This window comes from Pseudoliparis swirei, chromosome 2, assembly GCF_029220125.1.
Source record: "Pseudoliparis swirei isolate HS2019 ecotype Mariana Trench chromosome 2, NWPU_hadal_v1, whole genome shotgun sequence".
Taxonomy (NCBI): domain Eukaryota; kingdom Metazoa; phylum Chordata; class Actinopteri; order Perciformes; family Liparidae; genus Pseudoliparis; species Pseudoliparis swirei.
In genome coordinates, this window is record NC_079389.1 from 7,765,762 (window position 1) to 7,784,421 (window position 18,660).

The 18,660-nt window shown below is 41.2% G+C and overlaps 1 protein-coding gene across 3 annotated transcripts; it reads right to left on the minus strand.

The window, feature by feature from the left end:
• Positions 1 to 711: 711 nt before the first annotated feature.
• On the minus strand, positions 712 to 17,405 carry mid1 (midline 1). 3 transcript variants are annotated; one of them, XM_056431964.1, is made up of 11 exons: positions 17,210 to 17,405; positions 11,058 to 11,779; positions 9,250 to 9,312; positions 5,768 to 5,863; positions 5,177 to 5,284; positions 3,816 to 3,964; positions 3,597 to 3,724; positions 2,931 to 3,074; positions 2,187 to 2,348; positions 1,896 to 2,103; positions 712 to 1,250 (listed from the first exon to the last, which is right to left on the minus strand). In XM_056431964.1, the coding sequence occupies exons 2-11, from the start codon at positions 11,721 to 11,723 to the stop codon at positions 902 to 904; spliced, it is 2,073 nt and encodes a 690-aa protein (XP_056287939.1). In that variant the 5' UTR covers positions 11,724 to 11,779; positions 17,210 to 17,405; the 3' UTR covers positions 712 to 901. The 3 variants fall into 3 exon arrangements, with proteins under 3 accessions (XP_056287939.1, XP_056287950.1, XP_056287958.1); XM_056431975.1 differs by lacking the exon at positions 17,210 to 17,405 and adding an exon at positions 13,437 to 13,681; XM_056431983.1 differs by lacking the exon at positions 9,250 to 9,312.
• Between the last annotated feature and the right edge of the window lie 1,255 nt (positions 17,406 to 18,660).

Consider the following 18,660-nt stretch of genomic DNA (forward strand, 5'->3'; position numbering starts at 1 on the left):
TGGGAGTTTTTCCTGATCCGATGTGAGGTTTTGGGGCAGGGATGTCTATGTGTACAGATTGTAAAGCACTCCAAGACAAATTTGTAATTTGTGAAATTGGGCTATACAAATAAACTGAATTGAATATTAGATTATTATCTTTCATCTTAAAACCATGCAGGAAAAACAACACAGCTTATCAAATTAAGTCACTTTTATTACAGCTTGTCAGAGAGAAACTTAAATGTGAAAATTGTGATGAATGATCTCATAATGCTGAACTGCACACATTGACAGATAATAAATATTTGAAAATTACTTAATTGATTTTAAATTAGTCTAAAACATGTTTTTAAAATCTTTGTTCACTGATCTATTCAGTGCTTTTTCCTTACGAGTCAATGACAAGAAAACGTTTGCATTTAAGTGGCGTAGAAATACATTGTATAGTGACAACTTCTCAAAGTGCTATGATGTAAAGAATCTTTCAAAAAACGTGACACTTAAAATAGCCAATCATACAAACCCTCCAGAGTCTGTTTGTCACTTGCACCTCAAGGTTTATAATTATAATCAAACATGAATGGAACAGCATGGAATAAACGTAAGAAATAAGAATAATCTGAAACCTATTTGAAAATTAATTTCAAACTGTAAGCAAACCCTTAATTCCATCTAGCAGTGTAATATACATAGGCCTACATGTGCAAAGCAAAGAAATACATCGACAGATGCTTGTAAATCATTTCTTTAATAGTTCCCTTTAAATTCCTACATCTGCTTGATTAGGAATGTACACCTGGGCTATTAATTACATCTCGTTCAGTTACCGTTGTTATTTTGTTTGTCAAAATGTATGTGGGCATACGAGTCAATGAGGTCTGGTTTCTTTACACAAAGAGAATCCAGCAGGACAGGTTGGTCAGTTGTTGTAGTCTGTCCCCTCTAAGTGATCTGGGATGGGCAGTCCGGTGAGGACTGTCAAGCACCTGTTCCACACATTGAACACTGGGCAGACTGGTTGAGCGAATGCGATATCGAACGTATGCAAGTGCTGCGCGCCGACAGCGTCATAGAAAGACAGCGATCCAGCGTCATAGTCCAACAGCACTCCGAGACGACGCAGGTGGGGTGAGGGCTCAATGGGCTTCTCCTTGCTGTTGTGACGCACCACCCACGTGTTGTTGCATCGAGACAGTACCCAGGAAGAAGAGTTTTTGCCGACCCACTCATATTTTGGTGCTGACTTGTATGCAATACCCACTGCAAACCTGCATGCCCAATGGAAAAAAACAGTCATAAATATCCTGTATATGTCTAGCATTGTAAACCCAAACTATTATCAACAAAGCATTCTAGGGCTCTGTGAGGCTGTTGCAGTATTTTGAGCTGAATGCATGTTGACAGGCTCACAGTGGAAATGTTAGCATACTGCTATGTAGCAGGTGTAATGTGTACCATGTTCACCATCTTCGTTTAGCGTGTTAGCATGGTGACATTTGCTAATTAGCAATAAACATAAAGAAAAGCTGAGACCGATGAGAATGTCATGATATTTGTATGTATCTGTGAGGCTGTTGCAGTACTTTGAGCTAAATGCATGTTAACAGGCTGATGATGGAAATGTTCGCATAATATATGCGTACCATGTTCACCATCTGTTAGTATGGTAACATTTGCTAATTAGCTGATACCGATGAGAATGTCATTATTTTTGTAGGTATTTGGTCATAAACCAAACCCACACGACAAAGATTTTGACCTGAAGTTAAGGGACGAACTAAGTTATTACAATTATTTCTTTTGGAAACCAGAATGTCTGAACCAAATTTCATGTAACTACATAAGATAGACGACGAGACATTTCCTTAAAAAGCACAACCGCGTTCTAAAGCCATTGGGATTCATCTTTTTACCATGAACTTCCTCCAATCAGAGTTTCCCAGTAATGGCGGCCGCTGTCGATGTAGACATTCCCTGTGATACCGTAGCTGCTTTGGCTGGAGAAGCGGTCCTGACTGTGGCTCTTCTTGGACGACGTCTCGTCCCTCTCCACCGTCAGGCTGTCATGGGACACCCTGAGCTTCCGGTGAGCTGACTTTGGGTCTAACTTGAATGGTTGACCTTAAAGAAAAGAGGAACAATGCTAGTTGTTATGCATTACAATTATCATGGGAAATTAATCATGGAATAACTTCTTGACATACTGTTGGTCTTGAGTTTCCCTGGTTCACTGCTGCGGCTCCCAGCCTGGTTTATGGCCTTCAATATGAAAATGTACTTGGTGCCACACTGGAGCCCGTGGACAGTGTAGTGATTTTGCTTGATGTTTGGTACAATCATCCAACTGTCAGCAGAGTTGCACAAACCTGCAGAACAAGCAGACAAAGAGTCACTGACAAAGAACAATAGAATGTGAGAGTCTCCTCACTGTGGAGTTGGAGCCTCATTCAATGGGACAATGCAGTGTAATTGGAGGCAGTCTTGCGATCTTTAGCTTCTGTTTTTAACTCATCAAATATCGTCGCATTACAACTCATCCAAGTGTGCTTGAGTACTGAGGCAGATTAGAATAGATTGCTTGATCGAGCATGTGTGACCTTGTTAGAGCAATCGATTCAAACAGTCTGCTGCTCATTCCAACCCCACCATAATATTGAGCTTTGGATGAGCATCTTGATGTAAATCCAGTTTGACTGAGCTGTTATTTTTCCAATATTCCATTCTAGACACTGCAAACATTGCAGTGTATTTGTGTAACAACTCATGAGAGCCAGGACATAGCTCTCCTCTCCTGCTGCTACAGTACAATATTAAGTTTGGATATTGTAGCGTATATCCCCCAATTAATTTAAGGTCCATGTATGACATCCCTTTCAAATCCCTCCATCATTGTTTCCCACCACAAACAATACACTGCACCCCCGCCATAGAGCTGCACATAGACTTACTGACAACATTGGATTGGCTGGTGAAGATGGCATACTGAAGTTCATATGACACAACAGAGAATTCATCATCTGTTGTCCAGTGAACTGTGATCGTGTCGTATGAAGCTGTACTTAATTCCTCACGGATTGTTGGCGGATTTGGTGCTGCAATTAGAAAGCGAAAGACAAGCGTTTTTTTTCTGAGAACGAAACAAAAACTGAGGGGATTCTGTTCTGCAAACAACAGCATAACAAACTCACAATATGATGGCACTATCCATCTGTGTCGTTTTAAACTGACAAGTGTAATTAAGCTAATTTGCTATTACAGCTAACAGCCCCCATGCAGAGGTAAATTCACGCTGCATAACGGGTGCTGAGCACAACTAATCAAACCCATTTCACTCAGCAGAAAATTGTAGTCTTACATCTATGAGCTTTTTAGTTTTCTTTTGCCAAGTCACATATTTGTAAAACTTTTAAATGTAGGATACGGCCGAGATGCAAAAATACCGATAGTCGGATCGGTGCATTCTAAATTGAATGATAAAATTAGGATATTTTGAAATGCATTGTTTGGATAAAACATAGCCAAAAAATCGTCTAGTTTCAAGAATTACAAAGTGAAAAACTACGCAAAAGCTGTACAGGGACTCCACTCATCTGGCAGTGACAGACCACACTCACATGTGAGGTAATCCAAGCTTTCAAGCATTTTCTTCTCCCGTGTGAAGTCCAAAGCAAAAGTATCAAAGGTGTCACTCAGGTTCATTTCTGGTAACAGGATTTGAGACGAGGCCGTTGCCATGGAAACTCTGTAATCAAAAGGTATATTAATATATGGCGACGGTTTTATAGACCGTAGCTGTTGTCAGTTGATAGTGTTGGCTATCTTTGTTACCTCACCTGTCACAGGTGCTTTTAGCCGTTTGGAGGAAGCGAGTCTGGTCCGTCTCCTTGAGAGTGTGGTCGGCCTTAGTGATGAGGGAGGAAGACCTCTCAATGCACTGCTTGCAGCTGGCTATCTGCTGGGCTAGTTTCCTCAGCCGCATAGACTAAACAAGAAGACAAATAAGGAAATGTTGATGATGAAAAGCTTAGTAAATAACCAACCAATGTCCTATTTACTGTACGTGGCCTCAACCTGCCAGATTGGATTTGACCTCACTAACTAGAACATCGTACTGGGGCGGAAATCTGATTTACACCTGGGATTTTTCAGTTGTGTAATACCCTCATGACGGGGAGCTTCAACCTGTTCTACAAGCTACACTGGCACAAGAAGTGAATTTATAAAAACTTCCATGGTAACCAGACCCTTCTATCCTGCATCTGTGCCATGTTGGCTTAATGGTTGAAAGCAGAAGCTGGACGTGACACGAGGCACGGGGTGAGGAAGGACAGAGTCCTCCTCCTCAGAGGGCCATCACAGGAAGCAGGGCTGCTAGTACTCTGCCACTGAGCATGGCCCAGCATGCCACTGCATGGCATCTAACATGGGAAAGGAAGGGAAATCATGCAAGAGGCACAGAATAAACTCAGGACTGAAGACAAAATACAACATATTTCAGTGTATTTAGCTTTAGACAAGTGTACAAAACCACATACAGATCTGTGGACATGTTGCCATCAGTCCCCATTCTGAGCTTTAGGTTAGAATATCATTGCATTTGACGTTTTTCTTACCACCAAGAAAGGTTGAAAACATAACAAAAAAGCAGAAATAGCTGCAGAGCAGCAGTAAATGACTTGAAATTAACTTAGTTGTTCAAAGATCAAATTAAGTAATCTGGGACATAGTGTGGGACAAATCAAGAAAAGACATAAAGTTAGCTTAATTTATTACATTACACATAAGTGCCTGCATAAGCTTCTGTTCATGTGAGACTAAGGGAGCTGTAGCAGCAAAACCTGTTTTAAAAAGAGTAATTAATTCTTAAAAAATGACTGTCTCACCTTAAAAGCATAATTTTGATGATTGTTTTTCCCAACAACAGTAATGTTCTGCTGCTATATTCTAATAAAGAACAACACAAACATAACATAACATATGTTTGTTTTTTTCATCTTTTTTTGCAAACATTTACACAGCTCACAGACATTTTAGTATTTAACAAATAAGCGTCTGCTGAGGCAGAGAACAGGAAGCAGACTCTCTTCCCTTATGAACTGTCTCTGGTGGAATGCTGGGTTGTAATGTGGGAAGTCAAGGTTATCAACAGGCACAAGGTGATAAAGAAACAAACAAAAAGTGTTGTAACAACTACCTTTCCCTCCTTTATCTTGGTGGTTATGATTAGTCTTCGTTGCTGTATGATAGTAATTAGCAGGTCAGACTCCTCCAGCAGCTTGTTTTCTTGTCGCGACACATTTACCTGGACAGGAAAGAAGCATAGATAAGAGACAGTGTCTAATGTGGAAGCGTTTTTGTAATTCCTTTTCTTTAACAAAATGTTTCTCTGCACTGCAGGTTAATTATATTTTTTTTATTTTTATATATACGTTCTGCAGGACAATTCATTGTATGCAGACTCAGAAGGAATGTGAAAGGAAAACCACATTAGAGAATAAGTATTTTATTGTTGGGCAAGCAGAGCAGTAGCCAGTCCACCTTGTTCATATTTGCACCCCAATCACAGACATTGTAATGAACATGTACACATTATGCTGTTTAAATATTCACATAATAACTACTCAAATTGTTTATTTCCAAGTTCAACAGACTAAAGTGCACTTCATCTTGTTGACGTGATGAAAAGCCACTCTCAGATACAGTAATTATTCACTGTGTTAATAATTTAATAATTTAATGAATTGTTGCCCGTGAAGTGCAAAGTGAACAGATAAACAACCCTCACCTCCACATGTTGGCAGGTTTGGATGAGTTTCCCCATAAGACTTTCCAACTCACTGGTCCTCTTGATTAGACTGCTGAGGTTGCAATCCAAAGTTTGCTGGGAAACAAAATTGAAAATGAGCATTTCATTACACACACCTCATCAAACTGTAAATAGCTGAATACAACTTGGAGGAGAGTTAGGTGAATGTGAACACGAGGAGCGTATCCGGCTGGAGTAATGGGCACAGGAGAGCACACACATGGCTGCCACTGGATACGAGTGGCCACATTTGGGCTCCGATCGCGTGTGCCAAAGATCACATCGTACTGCCCGCTGAGGCCGCGGAGCTTAGCCGAGCATCTGCCAGTGATTTGGACAACTAAACCCGGCTGTGTTAATTACTGACTCAGATCAAAGGCTTATGTTTCACACTTAATCTCTTACTGTAATTGGGTATCATGATGACTGCGTACTGTGGTAGGACAACACATCTTCTGATGTGACCCATTCTTCTTCTAAAATAGATGATAAATGTATAATTGCATTGAATACAATGAAACAAGAGTGTAGTCCCACCAAAAGCAGAGGTGTGGAACATTCTGTCACTCATGGTGTTTTAATAAACTCTAAATTATTATCCACACTTTCAATTAATAAAGTTAGAAGCAGAAAATACTTAATGTATTAAGCTAGGTCTGGTAATCTTGAGAAACAGCAAAAGTAAGATCGATTTCAAAAGATATGGAACCGATAAAACCCAGCGAAGCTTTTCCAAGGAGAGGAGTGAACATCAAGAAACATTTTACAGAGGACAACAATGTAATTGTGCGCATCGGGCTTGATTTCCCTTGATCAAAAACGAAATACTTAAAAAAGTCAAAAGAAGAGAAGAAACGAGAAAAGAGAGGCATGTAAAGAGCCGAAGTTTGTGGAACATAGCGGGTAGACCTCTTTCAGCTTCGACGTCTCACATTGTGATTTCATGAGGCGGCTGCGTCACTGTGTACTAAAATAGCGGAAGTTTTATTTTATCGCTTTCACAAATATGATTTATTTATATGGAAGAGAAGCTGATGAAAACCTTGACAGATGCTGTCGGTGCAGGTGAGGGGAGTTCAACATTTTTAAATGGTAGCATGAAACATAACATATTAATCAACCCCATGTTGAATATAGCCGGGTGTACACGGTTACAACTCTCCCCCAGCAATGGTGTTGTTTGCGTATGACGAGTATCACATGAAGACAAAGAGAGGCAGAGCAAATGGAAGAGGCAGAAACTGCGAGAGACATTTCGGTGTCCTGTATTTTTCACTGCGCCCAAAATACGCTTCTCCTGCAACATTAATGCCCATATTCATGTGTTTAGAACGCTCTAATGGAGGTCTCCTTCCTAGAGCCATTTAGAGCTGATGAGAGGAAAGGATAGCAGCTTCCTTTCATATGTGAATGCTTCTGGTCCCACACCTTTGCTTTGGCCGGTCTCTCTTCCTTCCTCTCATAGTCCCGTGAGGTCACTGACGGGACGATGAGTTTTATCCTGTGTCAACATTAGAAATTCTATCCATTGTAAGAGTTTGTCACTTCATCCTGTGAACTCCACGAGCCCTGTTGCACATCTATGGTTTTTAGTTCATTCAATCAGAAATGCATATGATGGTGTAATATGATAGTGTGTAAATACACACTACTATCAAGTAGACGTTAACTCAACACCAGGTGCACTTCATTAAAGGCCAAGTATTTATTTATTTTAATTGGTTGTATTATAAGTATATTCACATTTATCATTGATTTTTTCTATGCATATTCTTATTTGATTATAATTTTAAATAAGCTTATTTTTTTACAAACATTACTAATCCAAACAAACCAAAATATATTTGTTTAAATTTTCGAGGACATTTTGACTATTGTAAATAATCAAATGGTTAAATTCCTTTCACTGCTTCAGTATCAGACTCCTGTTGTATCAAATGTCAGGCCCTACTGGGGAACTTCAAGAGAGACGAGCCATCTTAAATATTATTTGTAATATTGGAATTCCTGCTTCTGACTACGCCACTGTCCTGTTGAGACTCCGCCCACTGTTGAGACTCCGCCCACTCCTCCTCCCCACCGCCATCTGCCTGATGGATCGTGGAGGTCTCCATCGTGGAATATGCCTACTATGAACTATTCATACACTCTGTCATATTCATTGAATGTATTTAAACTCTAAATCTGTCCTTCTGTACACATTACATCTATTGCATCTGTCCATCCTGGAGAGGGATCCTCCTCTGTTGCTCTCCTGCAGGTTTCTTCCCTTTTTTTTTCCCCCTGAAGGGTTATTTGGGAGTTTTTCCTGGTCCGATGTGAGGTTTTGGGGCAGGGATGTCTATGTGTACAGATTGTAAAGCACTCCGAGACAAATTTGTAATTTGTGAAATTGGGCTATACAAATAAACTGAATTGAATTGAATTAATACCTGTGCTTTACCTAATAAGTCAAAAAGTGTGCTGGGGAAAAAGGCTTGTTATTAAAGGACCTACCAACCCTGTTTAGGTGGTGGTTCCCCCCCTTTTGAAAAGTTCAACATGTTAAAATAGGATGTGATTTTTTTTTATTACCTCTTCATAAAGTGGGATATAGATTACTCTGTAATATTTATATTTTAATTAGTAGACGTAGTCAGCCTTTTAACGGAAAACTAAATTTTCTACAAGTTTCTTTTTGTTTTCATAAACGGAAAAAGAATCTTCTCCACTTCCTTCCCCGATTGCATGTTGAGATATAGCCGAGCCCCTCATCTGTCCCTCAATATAAATATATACATTGGACATTGACAATGTATGATGCATAAATGATAACAAATATAGTGTAAAACTAGGATCATGTCACAGAGTGCCAAAAGCATTATGCATGCTTGCACACACAAACACATTTGCCAATATCACAACATCCTGGACTTCTGAAAAGTCTGCGGCACTGAGGCTGTAAACATGTGTGAGAAGAACTCGCAACTATAAACAAGCTCAGCTGCGCTCCACCTGGGTCCTGTCCTGTGTGACATGAGAGAAAAATAATTTCTCTCTTTGATGGAAATTGCCATTTCCTCTTCTGTCTTTGTAGACTTTTAACGATGCGGCTAATGCATGTAATACGAGGTCAACAAGATGAAAAGACGAGCCAACATTAGATATAATTGGTAGAATATGTCTCATTGTTAAAATGACATCAAGCAACTGAGGATATTATAGAAGAAAAGGAATCAGAACATAGCTCGGAGGATGAAGAACTCTTCTCTCCAACACCGAATAATAAAAACACAAAAGCAGTATACGTAGACCACAATTGTCACATTATTAACCACCAAGGATACTGGTGGCTGACCAGTGCAATTATCTTGCTTTTCAAAGCATTAAGCCCTTGAAAAGCAAAACAAAAATGTAATTTTTTTTTCTCCATGAAATAAATCTGTCCCTGAATGTAGAATTAAAGAAATGATGCTGGTCACCTGGTCGGCCTCCTGGTTTGAATGACCACGCCCCACCACACAGAGAAAGCGGCCGGACGGTTTCTGCACAACGACAGTACGATCAAACAAAGGAGACAGGTTAAGACTGGTCCTCTGACCTATCTCTCTGTTTGCTTGCATCCCAGTTACACTGTGGCTAAGCATTGTGATAGAGAGGCACACAGAAGGGTTTCAAGTGTTACCTCTTATACACCAACCCCCCCCCCCCCTCTTGTGTCATGCATGGACACTGTGAAAACAAAGCAGTACTGTATATTTCATGCAGTGGATGCTATGCAATGTTCTGGATACGCTTACGGTTGAACTTTGACAGAACTAGAAAGCTCAAACTATTGAGCAAAATATTATTTTTTTATGATACATATTTTGATGATTTGAGATTTGACCTTGCTTGAATTAAGTTACATCCGTTGGTCAACATTGTTATAGTTGTTAAGTCAAAAGGCTTCGCGATAAAACTCTGCTGCGTGATTGCCTTGTTGCGGACTATAAAAGGATCCCCTGAGGTTACTGGAGAAATGTTAGAGACCAACATTGTGTCCACGAAGCACTGACCCCAGAAGCCAAATTCTTCTTATTCTCATGATAAAAAGTGATTCATGTATAATGGAAGGAATGCAGAGCTACCTTTTCATATGCTCCAGCTAACAGCATCCTCGCATGCCTTATTGAAATGTGTCCCATTTGCTGAAAGTGGCCAATTCCACTTAACCTAAAAACTGTGAAAGCATTCTCTTGCAGTCATTGTATTCAAGAGTGGTCGAGAGAGAGAGCTCGAACTCACTATATTTATCCTTTTTCTTGAGGGCTTATGATACATTTGGTCCTAAAGGAAAAGGCTGTGCAATATTCTATATTTTTATATCGTAAAAAAATCCTGTGAAAAAACTCATCAAGTCCCAAGTCCATATTTAATATGTAATCCTTTCAAAACAAGATAACAAACCATGGATGTTAAAGGAAGGTTTCTCAATGAAATAATGTCTTTGACGGGAACTATTTTTATTTTCATTACGTCATGCAGCGATTATTCACAGCAGAAGGATGATTTGTGTGGGATTAATACAAAAGAAAACTCAGGGTCCTGTTCATTGTTTTGAGGGAATATGGTACCCATACCAATGATGTGGCTCATGAATGTGTTTTTGAACAACAATGGAGGTCAAAGGCACAGATTAATAAATTATATAAGGTACAAACTTGTTAGAAGAACCAATTAATTATCCATTATGTATTTGACAGTGAGAAAAATATTGAACATCACCAGACCTTATTGTAATAAACGTATAATTAAATGATGTCATTTTGTAGCATCAGTTATTTAATTTAGTTTATCATCAAGTTAACAGTACATGACGTTCATATTTGCTAAAAGACAATGCTTGCTTCACATTTGATTTCCAATAATGAACAATAATGCATCTCACTGGCCGGAACATTGAGCAGCATTAATCAGTTCAGTTTGTACTTTCAAGGAACATAGCATTGTATTTTAGGGGTTATTTTGAACAAAATAAGAGAGTCCAAATCCAGTGTCAATTTCACTCGGAAAGGGGAGCGGATCCAACATGGAACGAGCAGTTGAAACTGTACAATTAAAAAAAATTATCGTTCAGTTCAGCTGCAGAGAAAATGACGAATGACCAATGTTACAAAGTTAGACTTTACTTTACTTACTTAAAGCTGAAATCAGCTTTGATTTCTGTGGGACTACAAAGTAAAACATGAGTTTTCTTCAGTGCATCATCATTCCACAAGCATTCCTCAAACCACAGATCATTCCTCACCTTGAGTTTGTCAAACCGGTCACCGAGGGCTGCAACGTGGTGGTCCCGGTGTCGGCCCACCAGCTTACACAACGCACAGATCAACTGTTCATCCGTCACACAGTACATGTTGACTTTCTCATCCTCATGCTCCACACACATGAGCCCTCGCGGATGGGTGTCAAGCAAGGGCTCGATGAGACGGTGGCCCGTGAACGGCTTCTTGTTGGGGTGGGTGGCCTTGAGACACTCGTCACAGTACGACACCTCGCAGGTGACGCAGGTCTTCACAGCGTCCTGAGGAGGGTCCTGCTCACAGAACTGACACTGCACCCGGTCACCGGGACAAGTCATGGCTTTGCCGTCGGGGACGGCTCGCTCGCGCCGAGTCTCGTTAGGAGAATTCGGTCCGCTCAGAGAAGCTTTCTGGTAGCGATCGATGATGTTCTGTAATGTAACGTTGCGTTTGAGTCCCTCTAGGCCCCTCTGGTTGAGGGTGATGACATAGCGACAGGTCGGGCACTGGAAGGCGTTGATGGATTGTATTGGCTCGCTGGGCGTGCAGTGTGAGACCAGAATACGATGGGCACAGTTGAAACAAAGGCTGTGAGCACAAGGCAAGAGCAGCGGGTCCTCGAAGAGCTCCAGACAGATTGGGCAGGTCAGTTCCGACTCCAGTGTTTCCATCTTCAGGCGAAACAAAGGGAAGTCGTCAACGAAATCCAGGGAAGCTGATCAGCTATCTGTAAAGATGACAAAGACATGTGTAATAAACCATGAATAGGAGTAAATTACCATAAAATACCAAACTTTCCTTTGTTTAAGTTTGTTAACAATGGGGATTTTCAGCTTAAGTTTATCTTATGTGACAGTAAATTGCTGGTCTGACACAATAAGTTATCTTAAGACATCACTTTTGCCTTTTGGAAATTGTAACCAGCCTTTTTCACTATTTAAAAAAATGTAATAAATTATATACACCGATTAATCAGGAAAAGAATCCTTGCCAAGGTTGAGAGAGCAGTTGAATAAAAAATAAAATAAAAAAGGAATACAGAAAGACACTGCATATTCCGTCACTATTTATCATCACAAGTACTTATGATAACCATCCAAAATCATTCATCCTAAGCTTTCGTTTAATTTGATTTCCATTGCAAATTTAATATGAAAACATGAATATAAATATGGCTTTATGTAAATATTTGAAAGAGATATCTATGGGGGAAAAATAAAACAAGCAAACAGGAGGAATCTCAGACCAAAATATGTGCCTGCATTTTAAACACATATCACGCTTCTGTAACGTCTATCTGGCTGAGCTTAGGACGTGGACAATGCAGCAGTGGATCATTTCACATTGGCGCAAGAAGAGTTTATCCCCAGGTGTCCCTCTCTGGTCTGCAGTCTGCAGGCCAGCAGGCCGGTGAGGACTGAGAGCTCAGCCAAGCAGAAGTGTATTGGCCTGCTTGCTTATGGCTGAGCCTCCACACTATCACAGACACTAAGCCTTTGTTCCGGTCAGTCAGAGACCCCAGCTGCGAGTGGACACACTGTGCTCACAGCGTCGAGCTACCTTCACTCATTATGTGTGAAGAAGGCAAAAACTCATTATCAGAGCAGCCGGGCACAAGTAGCCTTTTGAAGTTGTGAAGGATCCCGCGAGCTACAGAGCCGGGTTTGTTCTTTCCATTCTATTCAAATCCTCACAGACATGCAGCCATCCCACTGCACTGTACAATACACGTCTCGTCTCATGTCTCTAGTGACTGTGATGCATCTGTGGGGCTTTGTTCCTTTGCTTTTTGGTGCTTTAAAGACAAAGTGGCGAACGTATGTCTCGAGAAGTTATTACAGAGGATCAAACACAACTTCTTCACTATGCAAACCCTTCAATCGTTCACATGCTAAATATCAAGGATTTTGACACTGATAATGTTTAAATGTTGATATTTTATCATTCATTAACCTTATTTTCTTGAAAAATTTAACATTTTTAAGTAGCCTCAAACCAAACCACTTTCTACAGAGTAACCACAATGTGGTAAATGAAACTACTAAACTACATATTCAACTTTTTTTGGGCCATTTGTTTCACGTTTTTACTTTTACACACAAGACAACATTTTATAACACTGAGCAAAACTGCCCGCTACAATAGCGGTTACTAGTCTAAAGGTTTAGTTGTTTCCTCACCCAGGCTGTCCCGAATACAAAATATTTCTACAAACACAATGCAAAGACGCTCATTCTCTCACGTCATCTCCTGTGGTCTTAAATACCATAAGTTACAAAGAGCTTGTAGAACAACACTATGGCAAAGTGCCACTCTCCATGACAGAGCCAAGTCCATTACGCCCTTCTGAAAGCTTTCCCATTCATACAGTTTACTTTACCCACCGATGGATCTCGCCCCACTCTGCAATGCCGAGACATTTCTGCTGAAGGAAAACTTCTGTCCCAAATCATGAAAACATATTTATGACAACACATGGACCAGCCATAAACCCCAGCATGCTGTGCAGATGGGCATCCAGAAGTCTTCCCTGCCCCAGTAATCCTGCAGCGGAGCAGTCATGAAGCCAGAGATTGAGCAAGAGGCAGAAAACACAACAGGAAAAGTTGCTCGACAATTCCAGGAAAGCCAGCTCCACCTCCAGCTGGAGCGCTGGCCAGTACTGGAAGGAGAGAGAGAGAGAGAGGGAAGGAGGGGGGGGGAAGAGGGTGGGGGAGTATAGAGGGAGAAGGGGGGGAGAGAGAGAGTGAGGGAGAGGGAAAGAGGGGGGGAGGGAGAGGGGGAGAGAGAAAGTGAGAGCGGACAACACTGAGAGTGAGTGAGTCAGAGAAAAGAGAGAGAGAGAGAGCAGACAACAGTGAGAGTGAGTGAGTAAGAAAAAGGGCGAGAGAGAGGCAACATCAGCCAAGCGGAGGCCCAGCCGATGCGCTCACAGGCAGCATAGTGTCCTCTCCGCCCCGCCCAGTCAGAAATTCAAAGCGTTGGGATCAGTTTCAGGTTTCATTGTGTGACCGTCCCTCTAGCTTCCAGCAGTACAATGCTGGAGATTGGAACTTTTCTTTTCTCTATGCCACCGGGGAGTCGAAGAGCAAAACTGAATACCCCAAAACACAGGTGAGAGGCATGCCTGAGACTCATCTGGAAACGTGGAACAGAGGTCTGGGACTCCGGTGGAATTCCATGTCGGATGTCTGTGGAGGCTTGTGAATGTAATACACATGAGTGCCACAAATATTATAAAAAAACACACACCGCTCAAAATAACAGTAATTAAGACCATGTCTATTATATCAAATCTCCATTCAACTTCCTGACAGCAGCAGTGAAAGTCACTCCGCCTCCTATCTGACAGCTGCAAATGAAGACAAACACCACTGAACATCATCTGCTACGAACAACTCGGTCCCAGTTGGAATCACCGGTGTACCATCTGCTTAACACGCGCCTCTATTTCCAGCCACATCCCCGCTGTGCTCCATTTGAATCGTCTTGTCATTCAAAAGGATTCCCCTGAGTGTCTATTCTCATGAGAGCTAGACAGACACTGTAAATACTATAGACACCCGAAGACAAAACAATGGTGGTGGGGCAGGGGGCACATTGCTTGGGAGATGCACATGGGAATGGGACTTACATTCCCATGTGCATCTCGAAGATATATCATGGTAAATACCCAGAATCACGTACTGAATAGTCAAAAAATAAATGATCATCGACCTAAACCAACATTATATCATTATACTTTAACAGCTTGCTGGGGGCAAATAGTTAAAGCAATAGTCTGTGTGAATGTGAGTACAAATGTCCTTTTCATTTAATGGTTTGGACTTTTTTCACAGGAGAATAATGCTTCAAGATACTAAATGCTCCGTAATCTGCAGATATGACAGGTGTGAGACATATGCTCTTAACGGCGTGGCTCTTTGTAAAATGATGAAATAAAGCGCCGACTTAACATTTGGAGTTGTATTTGATTAGGAAGTAATGGCTCGTTTAGAGATGAAACAATGCCATCGTCTTGGATAGGAAGACAATTTGCTGCTCAAGCACTTTCTAATCCTTTTGGTTATGGTCTTTCATCACCTTTAATGATGGCTCTGAACCATGTACTCAGCGACTGAGAGAGTGTGATTGCTCTTTGTCTTCTATCCTGGGGCAGACACCTCACATATTTATCTATAATCCTGTCTTCGCAGCGTGGCCGTGGCCAATGTGTTGCCGGCTGCTGGTCCCTAAAGCAGCCAGCTCAGCAGCGGCCCACTCAGGGTCTGGTGTGATTTTCAGCTGTGGCAGCACAAGCCAGCTGATTATAGACTGACACACCTACCTAAACACATTACTGACATTATGGAGCCTGGCCTTGGCCGTCATCCAATTATTACTGATATTTAAAGGATCGTGGAGGCCAAGCTAATTACAAAAAAAATTATTCCGGCTACTACATTTATAACTCATCTGTCAAACAGGATTACTAGGATAAGTGTGGCTGTCATCTGAAGTTTGCAGACATGACTCAGTTTTGAAAAAAAAGATGACTCAAATCCACTTTCCATTAAGAGGCTCCAACTTCCTGCAGTAAGTGAACAGGATGTTTCATAATGAAGCTCCAGATGAGGAAACGGCACACAGAAAAAAAACTATAATTGAATAGAGGTCTAAAGGTCGGCTGAACAGGTTATTTTTTTCCCTTTCTTTCATTTCTCTGAGGGCTATACTGTCTGGGCTGAACAGGTCATCGTGGTCAGCGTCGCAGGTCTCATCTAGCTCTCATTTCCTCTTCGCGGCTTGGCGGGTGGCATCGGCAGGAAAACACCGCATCCTTTCCACGACCACAGGAACTTCACAGAATGTGACTTTCCAGGCACGCAGCTGCAGCCTGCTGCTCGTTAGTGCACGAAGAAGAAATGCCTTCCTGGGCCCGAAAGCATCCCGAGGTATAGAAGTTCGTTAGCATTCAGTCGCACAAATCAGTGGCTAGCACGTGTGTCCCTTTAGACACATACAACACAACGGTAATGGTGTTTTAATGCTGGGTTAGACATTCAAAGAGTGACACCTGGTGGAAGATTTATATAATACAGTAAACACATTTATATATCTTATTTTTAAGGGGGGGGGTTACATAAAACATTTTCAAATTATACAGTGACATTTTTCACTATAATAATGAATAAAAACTAATATAAATTAAGTTGTGTCCATCTATAGCTTCATATTTTTGTTTAGGTTAATCCAAATTATACAAGCAAACTAATTGGAACAACAACAACCCACATTAATATTCACAGAGCCACCCTCCGATCCATATCACTACACCCTGCACTTGAAACCAATGCAACTGTTATTAAAAAGGACCACCACACGTGTTGCCATGGTGACAGCTTGATATATATTTGTCACACTAGCGATCAAAGGCAGCCACTCTGGTGGGAAGATGTCTAGCATTCCTCCCGACAGGAACGAGATAAGTTACTAATTAATAAGGGAAACAGCGGCGCCCCAGCCCTACTCTTCATTAGCTTTGTGTAAAATGGCTCAAATGCATGTCGGCCTCTCAGAAAACTGTGTCCAGATGTATTGCCAACAGTATGTTATCTCATAAATGGGGTAAATGGTATTCTGTAGGTCATGATGAGGCTACCAGATTATGGATGAACGGCAGGCGTTATCTCCCTCAGTGCTGCAGAGGAGCCTTCTGTTTGAGGAAAGGTAATAATAAAAAACTATTTTCATGACAGCTCAGAAAAGGAAAAGCCGCGAAGCAAAATTGCAAGCTAGACACAAGTGATTGTTCTCATAAATTGTATGATATCCTTTTAGATAAAGCCAGTGCAAATGCATATACTTTGAGAAATTCTACAAAGCTTCCACAGAGTAGCTGCTTTGACACTGGATACCTACTTCAGCTATACTCCCACTCTCGTTCACGCATTTTAATCACACAATTCCCCTCGGCTTTCTCACTTGGTCATCTTATCCCACAAGTATTATTCACAGTTCGGAACATGACGGAATCTGTGAACACAACAAGGCCAAACAGCCTCAGCAGAGCTCTGCCTCGAGGCTTGGATACACACGATGACTCAATGTTTTGGTATCAAAACACAGAGGAGCAGTAACATATATTACAGACTTTGAGAATGGCCCTCTGACTTACCCGCCACATGATTACATCCAGGAGAGAAAAGAGCCCTTTTAAAGTCAGTCTGTGTTGATATTTGGGCTTTGCCAAAGCTGATCCGGTGCGGTGCTCTGAACTTTGAGTGTGACTCGTATCTCCTGCTGTCTGTGAGTTTCTGACCCTCTAGCCCTTTTCTCTAAGCTCACAGTAAACCAGCAGGAGGATCCAAACTTTCCACCCTCTTCTCTCCTCTCACTGAGTTCTCTACCTATCCCATCTACACAAAGTAGGATGCAAATTGTTGCATCGGCCAATCACATAAAAGGGGCAGGACTTCTGCCGGTTTGGTCTATCACTGGAGGCGACCATGAGCATGGAGTGTTGCCAGAACTCTCAACAAAGCCTTTTTTTGTTATCAGCTTAAACTAAACAACATTTACATAGCTGAAGCTGCACGCCACAAAACCAACAACATCCAATGCATTGATAACACATTCTCTCTTGATTTATGCTTCAGGCGAGACTCCGTGAAGCCAAAGGAAGTGGTGCATAAGTAAACACAGGAATCAATGATGACTCTACTCTGCAGGAAGGACAGTGCCGCTTTGTGTCCGGGTCAATGTCCAAGTGCACACGCTAACATGGATGAACAAAGACATATTAACATTGCCACACAGCAGCCATGCTCTGCTGGCAGTTGGCATGCTCATGATGCACAGATGGCGATCACGCACACCACATTTAGTTGGGAATCTGCATCCAGCAACCTTGTTTCTCGGAGCGATTACACCCATTTTGTTTTTCCTTGTGAATAAAGTCACTGAAATGGAAACAGGTATTTGGTTTGAGGCCTTTACCTCAGACGACCTTGTCAGTGTCATCAAGTCTGTTTTTCATGCAATATCTTTGAGTAAAGCTATTTTCTTTTCTATTGTTGTAAAACCACAGCACATAAGGCATGTACAGGTTTAGATCAGATGTAACCCAAAGCCTTGTGTCTCAGGTTCGCCTGTAAGGTTTAATATATGAAAAGAAATGTGAGAGCAATGAAAATAACATAGTTTGAAGGTATGTTTAGCCAGATAAAAACTTAAAGTTAAAAACCTCTTCAGTAATTATCTCGGTAATTACATACCCAATGCATATGCAAAGGTCACACCGGTGTGTACATAATGTGAAATGAACCCTGAAATATAATTGTATTCAGTTGCAGAGAAAGTTAATTAGAAAAAGGGGCATAGCTGCAACATCACCGGTGATGTATTGTTTTCACTGAGAATAATTAGCAAAATGTCAAACATATAGAAAAAATGCATGCATAATACTGCAAAGCAGCATTATTTTGCCACACAAAAACTTTCGCAAAGCCTAACTTAAAAGTCTAAAAGAGACCAAGTGGGTGCTTGTAAAGACACCCATTGGAAATCCAAATGGTCTCTTACCTCACAGTATGTTTGTCAGTCAACCAGATAGTCCATAGTCCGGGT

Bases quoted from the DNA above. Each gene is read 5' to 3' on its own strand.
- mid1 (XM_056431964.1), bottom strand. From the start codon at position 11,723: ATGGAAACACTGGAGTCGGAACTGACCTGCCCAATCTGTCTGGAGCTC. The intron at 9,313-11,057 runs GTGAGGAATGAT...GTCGTTGTGCAG, and splicing joins ACCGGTTTGACAAACTCAAG to AAACCGTCCGGCCGCTTTCT. The intron at 3,075-3,596 runs GTGAGTGTGGTC...TTCTAATTGCAG, and splicing joins AAGCTTGGATTACCTCACAT to CACCAAATCCGCCAACAATC.